This window comes from Microtus oregoni, unplaced genomic scaffold, assembly GCF_018167655.1.
Source record: "Microtus oregoni isolate MIOR12 unplaced genomic scaffold, Mior012 000012F_ref0000307, whole genome shotgun sequence".
Taxonomy (NCBI): domain Eukaryota; kingdom Metazoa; phylum Chordata; class Mammalia; order Rodentia; family Cricetidae; genus Microtus; species Microtus oregoni.
This window is the reverse complement of record NW_024543071.1, coordinates 23,963,547-23,987,994: the sequence shown is the minus strand read 5'-3', so window position 1 is coordinate 23,987,994 and position 24,448 is coordinate 23,963,547. Positions and strand designations below refer to the sequence as shown.

The window sequence follows — 24,448 nt, the reverse complement described above, 5'->3', positions numbered from 1 at the left end:
AGCATGTAGGAGGCAGATGCAGGATCCTGGAGCAAACTGGCCAGCTGGACTAGCACAGTCGGGAAGCTCTGGGCTCAAGTGAGAGATCCTGCCTATATGCGTAAAATTCAAGGAGGAGAATAATCAAGGAAGTCCCTTAACACCAACCTCTGGCTTCCATGAACTTGCACACATGTGCACACACTTCCACAAACTATGGGTTCACACACTACACATTACCTACAAGCAAAAACCAAAGACTTTTAAACATACCCAATTCAACCCAGAAATTTAGTATTTAGCCTTGATATTCATCCTCTCTCTCCTCTCTCCAAGCCTCCCTCTCTTTCCCCATATCAAATCTATTTCTCACTAACAGTTCAAGCTTCAAAATACAAATTTACTTTAATTCCTGTCCATCACCAGTCCTAAGGCCCTAATCCAAATCACCACCTCTTGCCTTGTCTTGCATAGCTGCAGAAAACCTTTCCCCACTAATGTCTACCTAGAATTCAACAATGCTTTCCAGAAGGAGGGAGGGAGGGCCTGTAGCGATTTTCCAACACTAATCTGAATGCGTCACCACACCCTACACTCCTGACTTCAAAAGCTCCCAATGACCTTCCACTGCCCTTTGGGTAAAGTACAAAAATATCACTGTGAAGGACAAAGTCCCTGACACAGCTGCTGCCGCTCCTAGCTCAGTGACCTCTCTAATCACACAGAGTTCCTTTGGGTTTCTTGATTGTCACCACCTTGTCACAGGTGCTAAGGACACGGTGTTCCTGCTAAGATCTAAGCATTCCTTTCTCCAATCATAGTTAAGTCTTTAAAAAAGGTTTTGGATTTATTTATTCGTATTAGTGTTTTACCCAAATTTATGTGTGTGTATCATACACATGTACCCTAGCACCCACAGAGGCAAGAATATTGCACCAGAGCTCCTGGAACTACAGTTATAGATGGTTGTGAGCCACCATGTTGGTGCTGGAACCTCTGCATGAGCAGCCAGGGCTTTTTAGCTGCTGAACCACCTCTCCCACCCCAAAGTTAACTGGTAATTCTTTCGGTCTCAGCTGCAAAGCCATCCTCTTCTGTGGAACTGTACTGACCTTTTAGATTGGGTATACCTTCTGTCTATGCAAAACGCCCTGTGCTTCTCCCTCTACCCTCCCAGTTAGAACCACAGCATTTCTCTGGCTTTATTGAGTATGTGTTCCCCCACCCATTAGGAAAGGGATCAAATTAATCTTCATTATTGTATCTCCTGCCATAGAATATATTAGAGGGACCAAAACCATGCTAGATGTGATACACCACAGAAGGAGACAAAACTGTGTGCAAAGCCTTCCGTGGTGGTTCACTCTAGTAATTCCAGCACTTGTGGGAATGAGGAAGAAGGATCAGGAGTTCAAAGCTAGTTTAGTGAATTCTAGACCAGCCTGGACTACAGCATGAGACTATCTCAAAAACAAACAAAAGAAAACATTACGTACAAAGACATGCATGCTTCTGTGATCATATATTCAATGAGTATAACACAGGGGTCTGTCCACATGAGAAATGTGATCACCCCCTAGCTGTGACCTTAACTAACTTGTTTTCACCTGAACAAGATTATAGTCTATACTTTGTATTAAAACCGATTTTCCACTCCCAAATACAATATTTCATTACAATACTGACTTTTTTAAAATTTAATTATAAGATCTCAGCCAGGCAGTGGTGGCACACACCTTTAAACCCAGCACTCTAGAGACAGAGGCAGGAGGATCTCTGTGAGTTCAAAGCCAGCCTGGTTTACAGAGCAAGTTCCAGACAGCCAGGGATATACACAGAGAGAAAGTCTGTTTCGAAAAACAAAACAAAAAAAAAATTGAAGATAGGGTCTCATATACTCCAGGCTGGTCTCAAACTCTGTACTGAGGATGACCTTAAGTTTTAAAAATTTATTTTTAATATGTGAGGGTGTTTTACCTTCATGTAGGCTTGTATATCATGTGAGTACCTAATAAACTCAGAGGCCAGAAAAGGGTGCCCAATACCTTAGAACTAGAGTTACAGATGGTTGTGAACTACCATATGGATGATAGGAATCTAACCTGGGTCCTCTGGAAGAGCTGCCAGTGCTCTTAACCAGAGGGCCACCTCTCTAGCCTTGGCCCTCAACTTCTGCTCCTCCTGCCTCTGCCTCCCAAATGCTAGGATACTACACTTGGTTGTAGGTAGTCTTGGAGACTGAACCCAGTTCTCCATGCATGTTAGGCAAGTATTCTACCAACTGGGCTACATTCTCAACAAAACTGGCTTTTTACACCGGATGCCCTGAAAACTATTACACTCCCATCAGTTCTGTTTGTTGCTGCGACAGATCACTTCTCTAAGCTACCTCTAACTATGTTTTGTCCCAAAGCCGACAGTAGCTTCTGTCACCTCTACTGGCAATTTGAGCCCAGGGAGTAGGGGGATGAGCTGAGACTATGAGGAAATCACTGACTACCCACATGGGCAATGAGGAAGCCCTCAACCAGAGAGGGAAGAAGTGGCAGATATCTGAGACATTCTTGAACAAATAAGACCTTGTTTCTCGTGACCAATATAACCACGGCTTCCCCTGAGGAAAATAAAAGCAAGAGTTGTAAAACTCTGGACAGTTTTCAAAACCGGCTATGGGAAGTTAAGGCACCTTGGTGATAAAGGCAGTCTTGGGAACGAAACTGCAAATAGTGAATGTATAGATGATGTTTCTCTAACTGCAAGTAGGAATTAAGAATATGGATTCCAGAACCCAATCCCCAAATCTACTGATCTAAATTTGTGGCAGTCAGGCTTCAAAATCTACACTCCCACCCCAGTGATTCCTTTGCTAAAGTTTAAGAGCCACCCAATGATATTAATCTGTCTGCAGTAGGCACTCACGGAAAGAGATCTATAAGAAGTGTATAGGATTTATACAGCATCCACGTTAAGGAGAGCATAGCCTCATGGTTGAAATATAAAATCTTCAATCAGCTTTACTCCAACATGACTGCCTAAAGTGCTGATGGGTAAAAACACTGCTATAGGAAACACTTGGGCTTAAGGGAGGGTTGAAGTTATGGTTCAGGGGCAGAATACTTGCTTAGTTTGCATAAGGTCTTAGGTTTAAGACCCAGAATGATGTGGGAGTATCATATATCAATCTGTTGATTTCATTGGTTAAGTAATAAACAAACTGCTTGGGCTCATAGCTTAGAACATAGGTGGGTGGAGTAAACAGAACAGAATGCTGGGAGGAAGAGGAAGTGAGGTAAGACGCCTCAGACAGAGACGCCATGCTCCCCTCTCCCGGGTAGATGTGATAGCTCTGCTCTCTGAGAGACACGTGATGAAGCTCCGACCCAGGATGGACGTAGGCTAGAATCTTCCCGGTAAGCGCACCTTGGGGTGCAACACAGATGATTAGAAATGGGCCAAGCAGTGTTTAAATGAATACAGTTTGTGTGTTGTTATTTCGGGCATAAGCTAGCAGGCGGCCGGGGTGCCGGAGACGCAGCCCCGATGCTCCTACTACTACACCAGAAGAAAAAAACTGTCAACCTGGTTTACACAGAGAGCTCCAGGACAGCCAGGACTAAATAGAAGCCTCCAAAAAATAAAAAAGGAGCATTTCTGTGGGTTACAGTGATCCCACAACCTGACAGCCCATTCATTTTCCTCTGCTCTAGTCATAAGCCCCTCAAGGACTGTATTTACTTTTTAATGTATACCTTCAGGCATCTGTGTGGTTGCCATGTTCACACAGGAACCTATGGATGTCAGAAGAAGTTAGATCCCCTATAGCTGGAGTCACTTGCTTGATTGTTGGTGCTGAGAATAAACATCTGGCCATTGGCTTTTAAGAGTGACTCTGCGCATGAATTTAACACTTTGTTAATGTGAGGGGTGACTTCTGAACTGGTGACAAATCTGCCAGTGATGCTTTCATTGCCGTAGATGCACACCAGGGTAAGTTAGTGCACTGGTACTCTGAGCAGTCCATGGAACCCTCGTGAAGCTATTATCCATGTAGTCATTTGGTTGGAATCCATCCATGCTCAAAACAAATTATCCCAGATGGGCCGTTTGGCACATGCCTGAAATCTCAGCACGTGGGAGGCTGAAGTAGGAAAATCTCACGTCTGAGGCCAGCAATACCTCAATCTACGCAGGCCAACAAGGACCCTGCCTTAATGCAAATAATAGTGATTGGGTTGGGGATGTGCTGGGGATGGGCTACAAACAAACAAACAAACAAACAATGCCAGCCCTAGGGAAACTGCTAAAATGTTAGCTCCTAGACACGTTCTTAAGAACTGAAATCTTTTTTTTTAAATATTTATTTATTTATTATGTATACAATATTCTGTCTGTGTGTATGCCTGCAGGCCAGAAGAGGGCACCAGACCCCATTACAGATGGTTGTGAGCCCACCACGTGGTTGCTGGGAATTGAACTCAGGACCTTTGGAAGAGCAGGCAATGCTCTCAACCTCTGAGCCATCTCTCCAGCCCCAGGAACTGAAATCTTAAGGAGCTGCATGTGAGCTGCCCTACATTCCGGCCTCAGAATCTAGCAACCCTCTGACATAATCCCTGTTCTTTAAGGGAAACATACCAACACCAAAAGAATTACACTCCTGTGTGAAGATAATATAAATCTGAATTAGAACTTCAAGATACTTCCACAGAAAGTGTATATACACTCTTCCACCAGAAGGGAAAGGAAAGGCTTCTTGACTGTTCTATCTTGGCTCTGCTTCCGGTATATACTCTGTTATCATCCAGATGCAGTGTCTGAACCAGAGAGTGAATGAATAATACATGAAAGTGACAATGACCTAAAACTAAACGACCCTGGGATCAAAGCACCAGACGACTTTCAAAGTGCTAGTAGACAAGGGGATATTGTTTATGATCTAACAAATAAAGCTTGCCTGAAGATCAGTGTACAAAACTAGCCACACTAGTCAGCCACACAGGTCAGGCAGTGAGTACACACACCTTTAATCCCAAAAGCCACACTAGTTAGCCATAGAGGCCGGGCGGTGGTGGTGCACACCTTTAATTCTAGCACTAGAGAGGAATATAAAGCAGGATGAGACAGGAACTCGCTCTCTTTTCAGTCTGAAGATTTCGTAGAGGTAAGAACTCTCTAGTGGCTGACTGCTTTTCTTCTCTGATCTTTCAGCTTGAATCCCGATATCTGTCTCTGGGTTTTTATTACTCATGCTACAGGAAAGCCTCTTCATGATGGTCCTTTTCAGGAAGCTCCTTCCTGCAGCAAATGGTGAGAAAACCAGAGCCAGTGGCCATGCGGTGCTTCTAAATATATTCAAAGGTGAAGCCCCTGCCATGACCCTCGCTGCTCTAGGGCACTCCTAGTCCAATGCTTCTATTTTCAGATGCCTTTCAGCTCAGTCTTGCAAGTAGCTCAGAAATTAGTTTAAGAATTTAACAATAATGGATAATGAGAAATAGCTTCCTAAAAATAAATAAATAAATAAATAACATATCTCTATGGAAACAGAAAGAATTTCCAGCTTAATCTCCAGTCTTTAACTTTGGAGAAGACAGATCCCCTATCTGTGTCTGACTTCATAATGTAAGAAGTGATCCAGATGAAAGGTTTTTAGTCTCTAGAGACTCCAGGCTCTTTATTAAACACATTTTGTTTGTTTGCATGCTTGGGTCTGTTTCTTTGTTTTCAGACAGGCCTCACTATGTAGCCCAGGATGGCCTTAAACTCTTGATCCTGTTTCAGCATACTCAGTGCTAGGATTATAGGCACATGCCACTATGCCCTGCCCAGAAATCTTATGTAACAAAACCAGACTTGACTTTATATTAAAAAGTAATATATCTTTGGCATCATAAACTTGCAAGCAAATTCTTATTACTTTTTGTTTTTTTTTTTTTTGAGGCAGGATCTTTATTATATAGAACAGGCTGTCCCCAAACTCCAATCTGCCTGCCTCTGTCTCTGCCTCCTGCGTGTTAAAATTAGAGGTGTCAACACATTCAGTCACGAGTAAACTCTTACTATCTACCCTCACCTTTTCTCCCACTCCCATTTCATGTCGTGGTGTTACCATTCACCCCACAGCGTCCACCAGAACCTCAACATTGCTAAGGTCACCTTCTGAGTTATTTGCCACATTCAATTCATCGGCATGATGTCATCCTTCCAATTCTATTGCTCCTTCTCTCCAGAGTACGTCATTGTTAATCTCTCCGCAGCCTCACTGCCATCGCACTAACCTAATTTCCATCATTTCTTGTTATCTTGGCATCTCCTAACGAGGCAACCCCTCTTCTGTACCCATTCCTCTTCAAGCAGCCGAGTGGTGCTTTCGAAACATAAATGCAGTCACTTGGCCCTGCAATGATTTCCTTCCACACTTGGACTAGGCTCAGAATCCCTACAAGAAGTCAAAGCCAGTCAAAGCCGGTCCCTTTCCTCCCTCAAAACTCACCCTACACTCACCAGCTCCATCCATTTCTTTGCTCTGACTCTTTTTAAAGACAGCAGTTTATTGAAATATATATAATTCACATGTCATATAATTCATACATTTATCCAATTTCAAGTCACATTCCATCTTCCCTCAACCACTCAGTTCTAGGCCACACCATTCATCTTTGTGTCCCAGCAGATTTTCCTCTTATGGATTTTAGATGAGTGGAATGCTATGCAACAGGTAACTGGCATCTTCACTCAGCATATATTTTCAAGATTTATATATACTGTATTGTGCATTACCACTTTGCATAAAGCCTTTTGCACAAGCTATTTTGCCCATCTTCCCTTTATAAAAGATTCATTTATGAGTATTTTACCTGAATGTATATATGGGCAATGCATGCATGATTGCTGCCTACAAAGGCCGGAGGAGAATTCTAATTAAACTATTCCATTTTTTTGTAAGTTTGAAACTTTTCATAATTAAAAAATTAAAAGCCATGCATGGTGGTGTATGCCCTCAATCCCAATTCTCTAGGGTGAGACACCATAGAACCCTAAATTCAAAGCCAGACTAGAACAGGTAGTGAGACCCTATCTCAACAAACAAAAAAGTCCCAGATGTCCCTTGTCCTTTTATGCTTCACTTTGAATATCACCTGACCTCCACCAGTGAGATAGGTATCTCCCATTCTTTCCTTCCTAGTACTTTAAAACAAGTGGAGAGGGGAGAGACTGGCAGACACAAAGTTTCCTGCAGCTCAGGCTGGCCTGGAATTCACTAAGTAGCCAAGGCTGACCTTGAACTCCTAATCCTTCTGCCTCTACCTACCAAGTTCTGTAGTGAGAGCCACAAAGATATGTACAATTATATATATATATATATATATATATATATATATATATATATATATAAATTTATTAAGGAGTGCCGGGGAGAACAGACTCATGGAGTTGGGGATCTAGGGGGTTGGGAACGGGTCACACACCGCTTCACGCTGTCTAACTTGGTCTTCACAACCCAAGAAAGCAGGCTACCCTTTCTCTCCTTTTAAGAGATCCTCTCTGCAGGCAAAGAGGCCACACCCCAAACCCAGTACCACAAAGCTATTGGTGAAATGAATTTACACAACAAGTTCTAGAGTTACAAGCTTACAGCACCATGCTTGGGCTTTAAAAAATTACTTTATTTTCATTACTGTGTACATAGAACATGAGTTATAGTAAAATTCTATCCTTTTTTGTCTGTGTTTTAATTTTTTTATTTATTATTGTGGGTATGATGCATGTGGGCTGGAGATCATGTGGAGAAGACAATTTGTGAGTCAGTTCTCTCCATCCACCTTTGTGGGTCCCTGAGAGAAAATGGATGTCGTCATAGGTTTGTATGTCATGTCGTCATAGGTTTGTATGGCATGTCATCATCACAGGGTTTGTAGGGCATGCTGTCATAGGCTTGTATGGCATGTCGCCATAGGTTCGTATGGCATGTACTTTACCTCCTGTGCCATCCCACTTGTCCCTCAAGTTCTATTCTTTTTTTAAATTTATTTTTATTTCACGTGCATTGGTGTTTTGCCTGCATGTATGTCTGTGTGAGGGTGTTGGGTCCCCCAGAATTGTAGTTACAAACAGTTGTGAGCTGCCATGTGGGTCCTGGTACTTGAACCTGGGTCCTCCAGAAGAGCAGTCAGTGCTCTTTACCATCTTTCCAGCCCTGCAAGTTCTATTCTTAATCATAAGTAGAATGAAGTAATTAATATCTATCACTGAGTTTATTTAGATGTTTTGAGCAGTTTAAATTCTAACATAATTCTCGCAACATGAATAAATGGCAATGAAGAAGCCTGCAGTTCATCAGAGTCACATCGTCTAGGGCTGGGGGTAAGAGAGTTAGATATGAGAACACCGGCCACATCCCACATGGCTACATCATTGTATTTGAAGAAAGTGATATTTTTCCTTCTCTCTTGGAATGGAAGACTAAATAAAAAGTATGTATCAAACATTCTCACCTGCTATCTGTTTCTTCTACCCTATACCCTCATTCCCTACTTCATCTATGACTAGCAATCTGCAGACTTAAGACAATGAGGATCAAAGGGAATCAGAATGTTATAGGCAATAGTTAGCATGACATCTGATACAAAAAAAGATTAGGGCATTTAAAATTATTAAAGTCACTTATTTATTATTTATTTATTAAGACAGGATCTCACCATGTAGACCAGGCTGGCCTTAAACTCAGAGATTTATCTGCCTGCCACTGCCTCTGCTTCCCAAGTGCTGGTATTAAAAGCCTAGCTTTTGGGGGTTTCAAGAAAGGGTGTTGCTGTGAAACCCTGGCTAGCCTGGTCTGTGCTGTTTATGTATGCTAGTCTAGCCTCAAATATAAGGCAATTCTCCTGCCTCAGCCTCCCAAGCATTAGAATTACAGGCGTGTACCACTATGTCTACAAAGTAATTTTCAATATTTTATTTTTCTTAGAGATAGCAGCTTGAGGTACTACTTGGCTGACCACAAACTCCTAGTTCAAGTGATCCTTCTGAGCAGCCAGGACTATAAGCAAATATCATTATTTTGAGCTAATAACTTAAAAATATAAAGAAAACTTTTCTGCATAGATGAGTGTTATCTCAAAATAATCCTAATTAAAAGTATTTAATATGACTATACACAGAGCATAGTGTTAGGCACAAGTAATAATTGTCCTCAAATAACTTATCTTCAACTGAAGAATCAGGGTACAAAGGAAAGACAGGAGGAATACAAGGTAACAGAAGCAGAAGAAAATACTGTCTATAAGGCCACTGGGCAGGGCTTCTTAGAAAGGACAGAAAGGACAAGGCTTGGCAGGATGGGAGAGATGGTTCAGCAGTTAAGAGCACTTGTTGCTTTTACTCGAGACCCAGGTTCAGTTCCCAGCAGGTCACAAACCATCTCTAACTCCAGTTTCAGGGGGTCAGATGCTCTCTTCTGGCTTCTTCAGGCACCAGGCACGCACACACAGACAGACAGACACACACAGACAGACAGACACACACAGGCCTATACACAAAATAATTTAAAAAATGAAATAATTAGGGCTGGAGAGATGGCTCAGAGATTAAGAGCATTGTCTGCTCTTCCAAAGGTCCTGAGTTCAATTCCCAGCAACCACATGGTGGCTCACAACCATCTGTAATGGGGTCTGGTGTCCTCTTCTGGCCTGCAGGCATACACACAGACAGAATATTGTATACATAATAAATAAATAAATAAATAAATAAATAAATAAATAAATAAATATTTTTTAAAAATGAAATAATTAAAAAAGAAAGGAAATGGCTTAAATTTGGTTTACATTAGTGAAGTAAGGTGTAAAAGTGTGGGTGAGCAGCCAGTACGTGGTGACGACCAGAGGCGAGCAAAGCACACTGAATGACGAAGATGGGGTGAGAGGGGAACCTTCAGTGGGTAGTGAAAGCGACATGGAGCAAGTGGTGTTTCACAAAGGTGGAGCTGCAGAACAGAGCAATTGAGAAGAGGGCAAGCCTACGACACCAGAGGCCAGTCTTGACAAGTGGCTGACCCATGCATGAAGAAAGGGCAGTCCCTCCTGTCTACTCTCCAGGAGGTTTCTGCTTCCTATGGAAAATGCTCCAGTCCCTACTCCTTTCTGCATTTCCTACCAACAAGTGTTGTGCAAAATGGCAGAGTGCTATAACAATATACCAAATAATATAAAGAGAGGAGATGTTATTGAAGGTCTTTACTTTATGATTAAGGTATATCTAAAAATATTACTGTTCATCATCATTTTAAATGCCAGTAACCTTCCTTGAAGAAGTTTTTGACAAAAGAAGCAATTATCTATCATTTGCAAATTTTCTTGTTCTAAAAGTAAGCAGTTATGTTCTATAGATAAAATTTATGTGAATAAAACTTATTTTATACAAAAATACAAAAATGTATTACCCAAAGTAGAAATGATTATAATTAATGTTTCATCATACATACATTAAATTCAGTCAGTATTCATTTATCCAATAAATATTTACTATGAAATAAATGATAAAATACTATCAATTTAATATCATTATTATCTCTTTATGACAACAAAGTCAGAGACATTCTGAAAAAAGGTAAATATTAGCACATATGAAACAAAGAGACAGACTCAAATATTGGCTCTAGCTTAGTTCTGAAGTCACCCAGCAAGCCAACATCACCCTTCTCAGCTTCTGCAATGAGCAACAGACAGATCTTACATTTGTGGAATGCTTGATGCACATGTTCGCCTTTTCTTAAATCCAGAACTTTGGACGTTATGAAGTTGGGCAAGTTTGGTTCTATTCCCTCATAATCTGCAGATGAGGAAGCCAGCTCTAAGTCACAGGCTGTGATCACGGCCCAGGGGCTCGTCCTAAATCCCACCTTTCCCATCAGCTAGGCTTCCTCTTGCTACCTCTCAAACCATAGTTACAGGGAAGGAAATAGTCAAGGGGTACAGCATTACACAAATGAAAGTTATACTCACTAGTTCAGGCGTAGAGGGACTAAAGCAAATTTTGTGGTATCTCTTTAAAGAAAACATACACGCACACACACATATACACACAAATTATAGGTAAAGACCTTGGAAGGGACCCTAAAATGAAAACTTCTCCTAGCCTCAGGAGAAGCTTGCCTTTGGAAGCAACAGAAAAGAAAACCATCAGACAACTTAGTAAAATCAAAAATTCCCCCCAAAAACTGAGACTATGTCCTCTAAATCATATGAAAAGGACATAGAAATACAGGGCCAAATTGGCCTTTATTTTCTCATGTTCAGTCACAAAATTTCAAACAAAACTTCCAGATAAAGTTGTCTTTGATGTAGCTTTATTAAGACTAAAAGAACAAATTACCAATAATTATAATAAATGATTATAATAAAAGCAATGAAGAATTGCTTTTCTAAAATAATTAAGCTAAAACATCACACCATATATTAATTACTGTCATACACACAGGCATAAACACGCACATACTCACACTTACAGTTTGGCAAGCAAAAGATCTCATTAAAAAAAAAAATTACCTCGTCTCCGCCCATAGCTCCTGGCTGCATGGAAACACAGAAGAAAACCATGGGTATTTGTATCAAAACGGTGAATTTAGAAATTAGAGAAACGTTCACACAAACGTTATCCAAGTATTCTTGAAACGGTAATCTGGAGATCCTGTTCTGCTTCACAGTTCATACACTGGGGAAAACCTTCATGAAGCATTAAAGTCACAACAACTCAAATGGCTGTGGCAGCTGCTGGAACCCAGCCTCACGAGTCGTGTAAGTCTTTATTGGGTATACTGGGGCCTATTATCTATATCAGACATAGATAAGAGCCTTTTAAGAATAATTTGTAAATCTTCATTTGAACTTTTTATTACCATCAGATATCACTCACAGAAAAAATATTCTAAATTACTAAAAGTTATCGCATATGATGGGCATTCCAAACTTTTTACTATACACACATACACACACACACTCAACTTCACAAATGCCCTGAAAATGTATAGAAATTATATGTCATTAGTTGTTTCTTTAAAGAATCCATTTCTGTGAATTTTTGTATGTATGCAATTTCACATGTATGGGGCCACATATGTATACAAGAGTGTTTGCACATATAGAGTCCTGAAGCTGATTTCATGTGTCTTTGTTAATTGCCCACCACTTTATTTACTGAGGCAAGGTCTCTTGTTGAACTAAACAAGAGCTTGTGAGTCGGCCTAGTGAAGCTGGCCAGCTTGCCCTGGGGATCCTGCCTCTACCCCGAGTGCTGAGATTACAAGCATCCACGCTTGGCTTCAAACTCCAGGACTCTCACACTGTGCTCGGCAAGTGTTTTAATCCCACTGAGCCATCTCCCCAGCTTAGTTTCTATAAAATTCTTAGTCAAGTTTCTCTTACTCTCTCCATTTGCCTTCCACATCTCACCATTATTTATATCATAGGAAGGAGAAAGTACTACATTTTACATCTGTAAAATGAAAGTAGAAATACATCAAGGCTCTGGATCTGCCCAAGGCAGCCCATAATAACGGAATTCTGAAGGCTGCTTCGTCACAGCTTGGGCCCCGTGTTTAGCAGAGCTGACCTATGGCTTCATCTATCACCAGTTACTACTTACAGTGGTGCTGAGAATGGAAAGATTAAATTTGAAGCCTTCTTAAATTTGAAACCTCCAGTTCTATAAAAACAAATGAAACCTTAAACTGCATTAATCCATGAAGCATACAATGCCATAAAACTCCTTTGCACTGAAAAATGATCATAAAATGGACTCATTAGTACTACAGAATAAAGGGAAGAAAAGCATTCCTTGAAGACGCCAGACTTTTCAGCAACATCCCTGAAACCACTCATGAGTCTCACTGCTTTCTACTTTCTAACTCTCTGTCACCTCCACCTTTGTCCTCTTTCCCTTCCCTCCATTCAAAGATGAGAAAGGGTTACCCAGTTCAGATCTCCCTGCCTCATTCCTCAGCCCTACTATAACCTAGAGTGAAGAAATCTCTTCTGAATTTATACAGCTACTATTGTCTCCCATCAGTCCACAGGGGATGTGTTCCAAAGCATCTAAAAGGGCTTACTCTTCTCATTATTTGGAACCTGAAATTCATCTCCCCCCAGGAGAGCAGCTTGCTTCACCCACAATGACATGGACAGAGTAGCACTGATGGGTTAACATTGTGATTCTATCACTTGTCCCTTTGTGCCTTCTCTCCCATTCCCAGTGATGTCATGCTGCCTGTTAAGCCACTGGAAAAAAATCTCTACTGAGAGAGAAAATAAAAGTACTTTGTATTCAAAATTACAAATTACTCAGTGTTCTCCCTAACAACAACTCACCACCACCACTATTATCTCTCATTTCAGGACAAATATTTCATGAAAACAAAATCTGATTAGAATATAAAAGTATCAGGGACCACTGGTTCTTAGCACCTCACCTAAAGAATAAATGAGAATCCTGTTCACTCAAAACTATAACTGCCGAACACCTGAGAACACAAAGTGAATAGATTTAGGCTTTATGGGGTTGGATGAGCACTTTGAACTGAGAGAGAGGAAGAGGTGCAAAGACCTTCATGGACCAAGTGATGGTGGCGTTGGCCTTTAATCTCAGCACTCGGGCAGATCTCTGTGAGTTCGAGGCCAGCCTGGTCTAAAGTGAGTTCCAAGACTCTGTTACACAGAGAAACCTTGTCTTGAAAAACAAAGCAAAACAAAACAAAAAGACGTCCATGGGAACTTGAACTAATGCTTTCTTTAAAGTTCATGATTTTAGCTTCTTCTCATTTTCCATTTCTGAACAGAACTGCAAATGGGCTCCTGATGGCAGGACAACATACAGAATTTAAGAAGCAATTTGAGATACTGACGTTTGTTTATATCCCTCATTGAAGAATTGAAATACGCTCCATCTTGGTCCTAACCAGTATTTTATCTAAGATCTCTATGATAGTATTACCATAGCAGCTACAAATGAATGATCACTATATGCTTCACACCTATTAATATGCTTTAGTGTAACACACAGATTTATGGCCTATTTTTCTTTGTTGTTTTGGTTTTGCTTTTGTTGAGACAGAGTCTCAGTACATAGCTCTAGCTAGAATGGAATTCACAGAGATCCACCTGTCTCTGCCTCAGAGGTGCCTCTGAGGATTAAAGACATGTACCCTCACACCCCTCCCCATGTGTAACAATTACATGGTTCCCCAACATGAGCTTTGTAGATGACACTGTTATGCTACATGTCAAGAGTTTGGCAATGGGGAGCTGGCCGAGTTGGTCAAGTGCCTGCTGCACAAGCATGAGGCTCTGAGTCTGAATTCATAGTACACACATGAAAAGCCAGAGATGACCACACAGGCCTATACTGGGCAGGTCAACCAGCCTAGCCAAATTGGTGAGCTCCAGGTTCAGTGAAAGACCCTGTCACAAAAACTAAGGGGAAGATGGGAGGAACACATCTAATGTCGACCTCTGGCTGCCACTCACGTATATTCCCATATGAACACTTGCTCATGCACACACACGAGACTGGATAGCATGCTGGTACCGAAGAAACATAGCCTCTTAGCACTGTACACAGTCGAGGGAGAGAGTAACACATGACATGCTTTGATTGTCTGTAGAACATAAGCCAATTCTGATGGTAATTTGAAATTTGATAAATTTGCTTCTATGAGGACTATTTGTGAACAGTCCAGTTTGAGTCAAATGCTTCCATAAGAGAAAGGTAATGAATACTGAAAAGAATGTTGGGGGAAAACAGCAGTGCTTTCATCTAGAGGTAAGCATAGCTCTAAGGAAGATCCACCCGTGTCAGTCTCCCCACAGCCAGTACACAAACCCATGCCACCATAGCCACCTTATTTACATGGGTCCTGGGATCAAACATAGGTCAGGTCTTGCAGGACAAGCACTTTACCAATAGGCTCTCTCCCCAACCTGCAATCTTGTTTTAAATTTTGGCTTGTATACATGGAAATGGGCTTCACTGTGAGAGTTGCAAACATGTACACACCATAAGACCTCCTCCTTGTTTCTCCACACTGTCTTCCTCATTTTCTTCTCTTGTTGTCTTTCCTCCTCCCCTAGTGTCACTTTCTGCTTTCACGACACATGTATTCTATTATTCTCTCTTGCTTCTCCCTCCTTTCTTCTTTCCCTCTTATAGTCCCCCCCATTCTTCTTCTTCAGTGGTGGTGGTAGTGTATGTGTGTGTAGATTCTGCATGACAGAAAATGTGATATATGTCTTTCTAAACTTTATAGCATAAAGAACTCCAGATCCATTCATTTTCCTACATGTCATAATTTCAGATATCTTCATAGGTGAAACTTCATTTTGTATATTTACCACATTTTTTAAATACAGGATCATACTATGTAGCCCTGGTTGTCCTACAATGCTGGGATTAAGGGCATGTACTATAATATGCCTATGTATCACATTTCTTTATCTATTAACAGACTCTTAGGTTGGCAGCAATAAACATGGATCCATAACAGTCTCTGTGTAAACGTCTTTGAGTATATACTCAGGAATATTACTGTTATGTGCTAGATAATACATTTAAGAAGTATTAGATTGTTAGGAACCTCCATGCTGATTTCCATAATAATAGCTATACAAATTTACATTCCCACCAGCCATATATAAGAGTTTGTTACATATCTTTGCATTTGTTCTTTATTTGAGGCAGGGTTTCACTTGGCAGCCTACGCTGACCTCAAACTCATGGTGATCCTCCTACTTCTGTGCCTCTCAAGTGACAGAATTACAAGTGTGAGTCACCACAACAGGCTACCGTCACTTGTTTTCTCGATGCTAGCCATATTCACTGGCCTGAGAAAACAATCAAGGCAGTTGTAGTTTGCATTTGTTTTAAGGCTAAGAGTGTTAAACCTTTTTATAGGTATTTGCTGGCCATTTGCAGTTCTTCCTCTGAGGTGAGGCATGTCCATTCAATTCATTATCCCCATTAACTGTTTGAATGAGGGTTTTTGTTGTTAATTTTGTACAGATTATAACTATTAATCCCCTGCTGGGTTCACAGCTGGCAGACTTGTTTTCCTGTTCTATAGGCTATTTCTTCACTCTGTTGATAGTTTCCTAACTTCATGCAATCCCACTTGCTAATTCTCGGGATTATTTCCTGTTCTCCTTTGCAGAAAGTCTGTGCCCATCCATTGCCATATCCTCCTGCAGCAGTCTGAGAGCATCAGACCTGCGATCATCTTGACCCATTTTGAATAAGGGTCTAGTTACAATCTGTCCACATTACACGTGGATACCCAATTTTAAGCACAATGTTTGAAGATGCTGCCTTTTCCTCTATGTATATTCTTGACACCCTTGTCAAAGATTAGGTGACTGTAGCTGTATGTGGTTGGTTTGGTTGGTGACCAGGTCAAACTCATGTTGAACTCCCAGTCCTTCTGCCTCAACCTACAAGGTGCTAGGCTGGCAGTGAACACCATTATGCCTGGCAGGAAGCACAATTTGTTCCTGTGATTAAGACAGTGTATTACTCAGTGTAATAGTCCAGGCTACCCTCAAACTCATGGCAATCCTTCTGCTGTACCTTCTGAGTTCTGAGATGACAAAGATGTATCATGGTTGGCCCGTGTCTCCCACTCTATTGGTCTACATACACTGTTTTTGTGCCAGTACCCTGCGATTTTTCTTAGTATACCTCTGTAAAATGGTTTGAGACCGAATATTGCAATACCTACAGCATTGCTCTCTTTATAATTAATTTCTTTTGTGCTCAGGGAATTTCATAATTTTTCTCTTGTTCTGGGAAAAAATGCCATTGGAATTCCTATGATGACTTTATTGAGTCTGTAGATCATGTTGGTAATACAGTCATTTTCACAATATTAAGTCAGCCAGTCCATGAACAGACTTAATAGATGAGTTTCTATAGTCAACCACTTCCTTTATGATTTCTACAGTATTACTGTGTGGCAGTGGGTGCCACAGCGCACAGGTGGAAGTGAGAGGATAACTCTGGAGTTGTATGCATTTCTACATATCTAGACAGTCAACTCAAGTCACTAGGTTTGCATAGCAAGAGCCTTTCCCTACAGAGAGGGCTTCTGTGTTTTAAAGTTTTTATTATTGAAGTCTTTCATTTCCTTGGTTAAGTTTATTCGAGTATTTGAGGTTTGTCTTGTGTTTTAGACAGCCTCACTATGTAGCCTCGGAACTTGCTATATAGACCAGACTGTCCTGGAACTCAGGTCCTCCTGCGTCTGCTTCCTGATGCTCTGCTTGTTGATTTTATCTAGCTACTTCTCTTACCACTTTTATCAGTTCTGGATTTACTGGGGAGGTTTTTTGTTTTTGTTTTTTTTTTTTTTTTAGGATCTTTGAACTTTATTTCAATATTAGGTTTTGGATATAGGGTTTCTCTATGTAGTGTGGGCTGTTCTGGAACTCACAAGAGACACCTGCCTTCACCTACTGAGTGCTGGGCTTAAAAGCATTCTCCACTATATCTGGTTCCTGAACTTAACTCTTAATTATCACAATTCTTTTTAAAAATTATTTTACGTGTATGATGAGTGTTTTGCTTGCATGAATGTATGTACACTACATTAACATTTGGATTTCTTGAATTAATTTTGTAGCTAGTAAACAAATATATTTGTCATGTTTTATTTGAAGCTGTTTAACATACACACCAAAATCACAGGGCAGACTGTTACTTGATTACTTCCCTTCTAATCCTGTCTCAAACAAATATACAAAAAGCAAACCTTCCTAGGTATTGGGTATACATACAAGCCTGTGATCCCAGCATCTGGAAGGTGATGGTAGGAGGATGAAGAACTCAGCAATCTCCAGGACCAGTCTACGGTATCTCAAAGACCAAAGCAAGACTTGCAAACAATTTTTATTTTTAAATTTTGAAACAGAGCCTCATGTAGCCATAGCTGGACTCAAACCCATGTAGTGGAGGAACCTAGAACTTCTGATCCTCCTGCTTTGCCTTCATGAAATCTAGGATTATAGGCAATCACACCCAGGGCATCAGTATGCTAGGAACCAACTGATCTACATCCTCAGATCAGCAAATGTGGTGTCCTTAATTGGCAAGAATTTTTTTTTAACTGTGTGTATGTAAATGTGTTTGGTGCTCTCAAATGCTAGAGGCTCAGGTCCTCCTGGAGCTAGGCAGTTGTGAACCACCTAACGTGGTGGGTGCTGGGACTAGAACTTGGGCCCCTATAAGCAAGAGCAATGTGTGTTTGTAACTGGTGCACTCTCTCCAGCATCCAACAATTTATTTATTTTTGGAGACAAGGTCTCACTGTGTAGCCCTGGCTTTCCTAGAACTCCATACATAAACCAGGCTGGTCTCAAACTCAGAGATCACCCTGCCTCTGCCTCCAGAGAGCTAGGATTAAAGATATGTACCACCACAGCTGGCTTAAATCACCATTTGAATAGGCAACGCATTAAATCCTAATCAATGGACTGGAGACATAGCTGGTGGTAGACTATGCCTATTCTAGCATGTATGAGGCCTTGCGTATAATCTTTGTTCACTTGAATGAACACACACACACACATTCGAACATCTAATGTTGTCTTTTAGCTTCTACCAGAAATGAGTCATAGAAAAATTCTACATAAGATCTTAAGTTTAAGATCAAAAAATTCCCATTCCCTTCATTAGATTGTAAATTTGCAAAGAGCAAGAGGGTGAGGTTTGTCCCCAAATGTTCCTCTTATTTGTTTGTTTTTATAGTGGCTGAAATACTTTCAATCCAATGATTCTCAAACCAGGCAAATAACAGAGAAGATAAGTATCTCCGTAAATAACATGAATATAGCAGACAGAAATAGCACAGCTTTATCTCTTACATTCACACATTATTTTTTTTTAATTTATTTATTTATTAAGGATTTCTGCCTCCTCCCCGCAACCGCTTCCCATTTCCTTCCCCCTCCCCCGATCAAGTCCCCCTCCCTCATCTGCTCGAAGAGCAATCAGGGTTCCCTGACCTGTGGGAAGCCCAAGGACTGCCCACCTCTATCCAGGTGAGCATCCAAACTGCCTAGGCTCCCACAAAGCCAGTACGTGCAGTAGATCAAAAACCCACTGCAATTGTTCTTGAGTTCTCAGTATTCCTCATTGTCCGCTATGTTCAGCTAGTCCGGATTTATCCCATGCTTTTTCAGACCTAGGCCAGCTGGCCTTGGTGAGTTCCCGATAGAACATCCCCATTGTCTCAGACATTCACACATTATTATAAATTACCTGGGTATTTTAAACTCCTTTCCCATTTCTCTGATTCTAATCCATCTTTGTCAGGAAGATCTTTTCATCTCTTTGTAAACCTCAAAAATAACAGTAATGAGTAACAGTACTAGCATTGCTGAGATGCCTTATGAGGAGAATTCTGTAGGACAGAATGCTTTAATACCTGCTGATGAAAACAGGATTGTCTACTGATGACTTATCATGACCAGGGACTGAACTTTATCTGATTGGTTCAGCATCCAATTGGCCTGAGAATTTGCTTATTTCAGAGAAAGGCATTAAAATACCTAGCATTTGATCCAGTGTAGTGGCACATATTTTTGTCCCACCACTAAGCTGAGGCAGGAGAATCAAAAGAGTTCCAAAACAGGCTGGGTTATGGTGCTAAACCCTGTCTCAAAGACAAACCAAAACCAAAACCAGAGCATCTGTTTTTAGCAAACCATCTTCTCCAGACACTATGCCAAGAAACCTTATGAGAGCTCTTCAAACTTTAGATAAATCTGTAATTTTTGATGAACAAGCCCCAAAATAATGTAGAGAATTACAGAGAGAAGAGTAGACAAACACAAGGATACTGATATGTTTGGGAGCGCACCGATGCTGGACCCTTTGGCCAGTCCTCAAGTCCCCGCCTACTAGTGAGGCATCTCTCATATAGAAACAAGGGTTCCTTCTTAGAAAAAAGCTACTAAAAATAACTTTTTGGGGGGAGTTTAGGAACAGCTCCAACCACAAGAAGCTGCTCATTTTGCCCCATACCTGGCCTGGTTCCTATCCTGAATGAAAGCTAGTCTCCTCTTTGCTGAGATAGACACAGAAAGTAGAACCACCGATATTATAATTACACACCGCAGATGGCAAGCTCTTGCAGCATTTTTCTGTGACTTATTTCCCTGAACATGTTTTTCTGGCTCACCCATGGTGCTGTTAATGACAAGATTTCATTTATATTATTCATTGTATGTGTATGAATGTGTGCGCACATGCCCTATGGCAATTTGAGGGAATTGGTTCCCCTTCCACCATGCAGATAGAGGGACTGAACTCAGATTGCCAGACTTGGCAATGAGTGGCTTTACTTGCTGAGTCAGCTCACTGGCCTCAGGATTTCATTACCTTTTTAGCTGAGTAGCATTCTACTATGCATACAAACCCCACCCATCCTTTGATGGATACCTGGCTACTGTGAACAGTACTTTAATGAGCATGGGCATGAAGGTGTAATTTGGATATACACCCAGGCGTTTGACTGCTGGGTTTTAATTTTTTAAGAAGAGCACCCATACTAGAGTTGTACTACTGATGACTGACAGTAAATGATGAGCTCTGGCAGGATGGGGACGGGTGCTTTTCTCCACATCTTGCCCAGTGCTATCTTTTCGGTGAAAGGCATTCCAACAGAAATGAAGTACCACCTCCTTGTGGTTTGGATTTGCAATTCCCGAGGGATAAATAATAATGAGTTTTGTTCTGTTTTTAATTTCTATAGGCATGTCTTCTTTTCAGAACAGTTAAATAAGAACTTTTATACATCTTAATCAATTTGCACATGTGTGCATGTGTTCATGTGTGCTTGCAAGTGTTGTTGTGTGTGTACATGTGTAGAAACTAGAGGTTGACTTCAGGCGTCTTCCTCAGTTGCTTTCCACCCTATCTGGGTTTTGGGTATTGAACTCAGATTCTCAAGCTTGCATGGAAGCATTTTACCAACAGAGGCATCTCTCCAGCCACTGACTTGGTTAACATGTGTGTATTCACACTTGTGTGGGGGTACATATATATCTGGAGCACAGAGTACCTACCACCTTAGATGCTCCCATTCAAGTATCATCCACCACTGTTGCCTGAGACAGGGCTCTCATTGGTCTGGGGCTCACCAATTAGAAGAGGCTGGTTACCCAGTAAGCTACAAGGATCCCACTATCTCCACTTCCCTGGCACTGGAGTACAAGTGCATACTACTGGACCTGGCTTTTTGTGTGGCTGGCAGAGATCGAACTCAGGCCTATGTGGCTGAGTTTTACTTTCTTCCCCTCCTACCAATACAGGATGACCTTGAACTTGCTCTGTAGCCCAGGTTGGCTTGAACTTTCCTCCTTCCTCAGCCTCTTGAGTGTCTGGAATTTCAGGTCTTTGCTATCAGCCCTCAGAATAGCCAGAATTTTTATCATTTTCATCAAAAAGGACTGATAAACATGTGAAGTGATGAATATGCTAATTATTCTGAATTATCACACAATGTATATACGTATCAAAGCATCACATATTAGTCTGCAAATGTCTACTATAAACATTGTATCTATGACAAAAATAAGCATTTTCTTTTCAGTCATCAATATAAGCAACAGGGTTGAATTTCTTTATGTAATGTGCACAGAGGCACAAATACACTCTCTCTTGCGGTCCCGGGAATCAGACCAGGTTTGCTCATGCTGGGCTCCTGCTGTGCGCTGAGCCTCCACTACAGCTACACTATGCTTTTCTGTTCTTCTTCACTGAGCTATAATTGGCACCGTGAGAGCCTCCTTTGAAATCTGAAATGTTTACAGATTAAGCTCTGAGATTTTTTAGGTTTGAAGTTAATTACACGTATGGTGAATGCTACAAACAGGAAGTCTAGGCTATACTGCTTACATAAGGGGAGAAAGCAAACAGGAAGTCCAAAGGGAACAATAAGAAACTAGCTGGTTCCTGTGTCTACTATGCAGAAGAAAATCATCTCCTGTTACTTGACGGATTTTATACACACAAGGAGTCTCTTCTAAAATCCATTAAAATCCCAAGACAATTTCAAACTTATTTACAATGCTCAATACCAAGTTATGTAGACCAGGCAACTTTCAGAAAAAAAAAATAGATAGGGGTCATCCAGTAATAAAAGAAAACTCACTTTAATAGAGGTACTGACCGTGTATGCTTGTCCTAAAACACTAAAGGGGGGGAGTCACTCTTAACTAAGTATTCAAAGCAAAGCACCTTCAAACCTGGAGGCAGGAAGCTCTGCTACTGGTTCCACCTTGTCACCTTGGTCAAGGCCCACACAGCTTCATGTTTTGTTTTGTTTTTTTTTATCAAGACAGGGTTTCTCAGTGTAGCCCTGACAGTCTAAGAACTTGCCCTGTAGACCAAGCTGACTTCAACTCACAGAGATCCACCTGCCTCTGTCTTCCAAGTGTTGTGATTAAAGGTGTGTGCCACCACTGCCAGGCTCTCCCATAAAACTTCTTAATGCTAGTTGATCCATTTGTAAAGACCCTTAGAGAAGCCTATAGCCGTGCTTCCAGTCTCTCCTCTTCACCCTTGTGCCTGATTCCATATTAAAATACCTTTATTAGATCCCCAACTTGGCAGCATAAAAAAGAAACTCTCAGGCTCCTTACAATGTTGTTTTACAGCATCTACCCAAACCTATTTCAAATGTATGTTAAACATCATATATCTCTCTAACCACTTTTTAATTATTTGTTGTTTTTAATATATTCATCACACCTGTATTTTAATTCCTAAGTCTGCTCAGATTTAGAAAGAAAAGCAATAGAGATTTTGTTTACAAAATTTTCAAAATTTCAGAATTACTTTGGTTTGTGAACTTCAGAAAGGTTCACTATGGTATTTCCCTTTGAAATTATTTTCTGCTGGGTGTGGTAACTCAGGCCTTTAATCCTAATACTCAGAAAGCAGAAACAGGTGGAGCTACAAGGCAAAGCCTGTCTCAAACAAATAGATATAATGAAATTATTTTCTTTTCTGGGTGTGATGCTGCATGACCAGAAAACCACCACTCTGGAGGTAGAGACAGGAGAATTATCAAGTTTAAGACCAGCCTCAGCTACAAAGCGAGTTCAAGACCAGCTTAGGCTATATGAAACTGTGTAATATAGTCCTTTACACTGGATGAATATGTCTCTGTGATTGGTTTACTAAAGAAGCATGCTGGCCTATAGCTAAATAGGAGAGCCAGACTGAGGACACTGAGAAGAGGGGCGGAGTCAGACGAGTCACCAGCTAGACACAGAGAGGAAACCAGATGAAAGAGAAGTAATGACACCTGGTAGAATGTAGGGTAACATAAATGGGTTAATTTAAGTTGTGTTAGCTAGTAACAAGCCTGAGCTATTGGCTAACCATTTATAATTAATATTAAGCCTCTTTTTGGTTATTGTAAAGTGGCTGGCAGAACAGAGCCAATCATGGTCCTAATGAAAAACTCCACCAAACCTTTGTCTATAAAAACAAAACAGGGCTGGAGAGATGACTCGCTCCCTACGAGTGCTTGCCATACAAGCAAGAAGACCTCAGTTCAGTCCCAGGACCCATATAAGAGTCAGGCACAGCAGTGCGTGTCTATAACTCTGTCGCTTTGGTAACAGGGAAGGGGGGATAGGAAGAGGGAGGAGAAGGAGGACCACTGAAGCTCACTGGTCCAGGCAGTCTATAGGAATTGTTGAGCTCCATGTTCAGTGAGAAACCCTACCTCAAAAACTGTGAGGGGACTGGTGAAGATACCCATGTTATGCAAAAACACACAATCCCACAAACACAGAAGGTATTTTCTTAGACTCAGGTGTGCTCACTCAAGTCTGTAATCCTATCACTTGGGAGGCTGAGGCAGGGGAACTACCACAAGTTTGAGGCCAACCTGGGCTATACAATAAGCTACAAGCTGGCCAAAGCTATATAGCAAGACCCTATCTCAACAAAACAAAAACTATTTTTTTTTTTACTTATATCACTCACAGTAAGCAAAAAATAACAACGTGTTCTTCCATTTTTGAAAAATTCCATTAGGAACTCTAGCAAAGCTGGTTTTCTTTCTATTCTGGCACAAACGCATCATGTGCTCAGTTCCCTCTGGCCACTTCCTCTCAGCTGAGCCTCCCCAAGGAGTTCATACTCAGCAAAGTCTGACAAGGAAGGAGATGAGAAGCCAAAGCAGCCACCCCGGAGTCTTCCCAACAAAAACGGCCACACCAATATCGTTCATGTTTTCTCTTTTGATTCAGCAAATGCACCGTCAGCTCTCAGTTCCAACACAAATACAGGAAGGTATTTCGAAATATGTCAAGACATTAGCTAAGAGGAGACACATAGAGGACAGCTTTCGCTAAGGTTCCAAGTGGCCCAGTGCACGGCTATGTACAGGATTTTCAATGGTCAATGAATGACT

At 41.1% G+C, this 24,448-nt stretch overlaps 1 protein-coding gene across 9 annotated transcripts in view; it reads right to left on the bottom strand.

Moving 5' to 3' along the window:
* Cpeb3 (cytoplasmic polyadenylation element binding protein 3) overlaps nt 1-24,448 on the bottom strand; it is a 185,740-nt gene that overhangs the window by 67,885 nt on the left and 93,407 nt on the right. For 7 of the 9 annotated variants that reach the window (XM_041661041.1, XM_041661040.1, XM_041661038.1 and 4 more), the window contains exon 5: nt 11,523-11,546. The exons of the other annotated variants lie outside the window; for them this stretch is intronic. In XM_041661041.1, the coding sequence (XP_041516975.1) occupies nt 11,523-11,546 (24 nt within the window). The remainder of the gene's footprint in view (nt 1-11,522; nt 11,547-24,448) is intronic. 9 annotated transcript variants of the gene reach the window in all.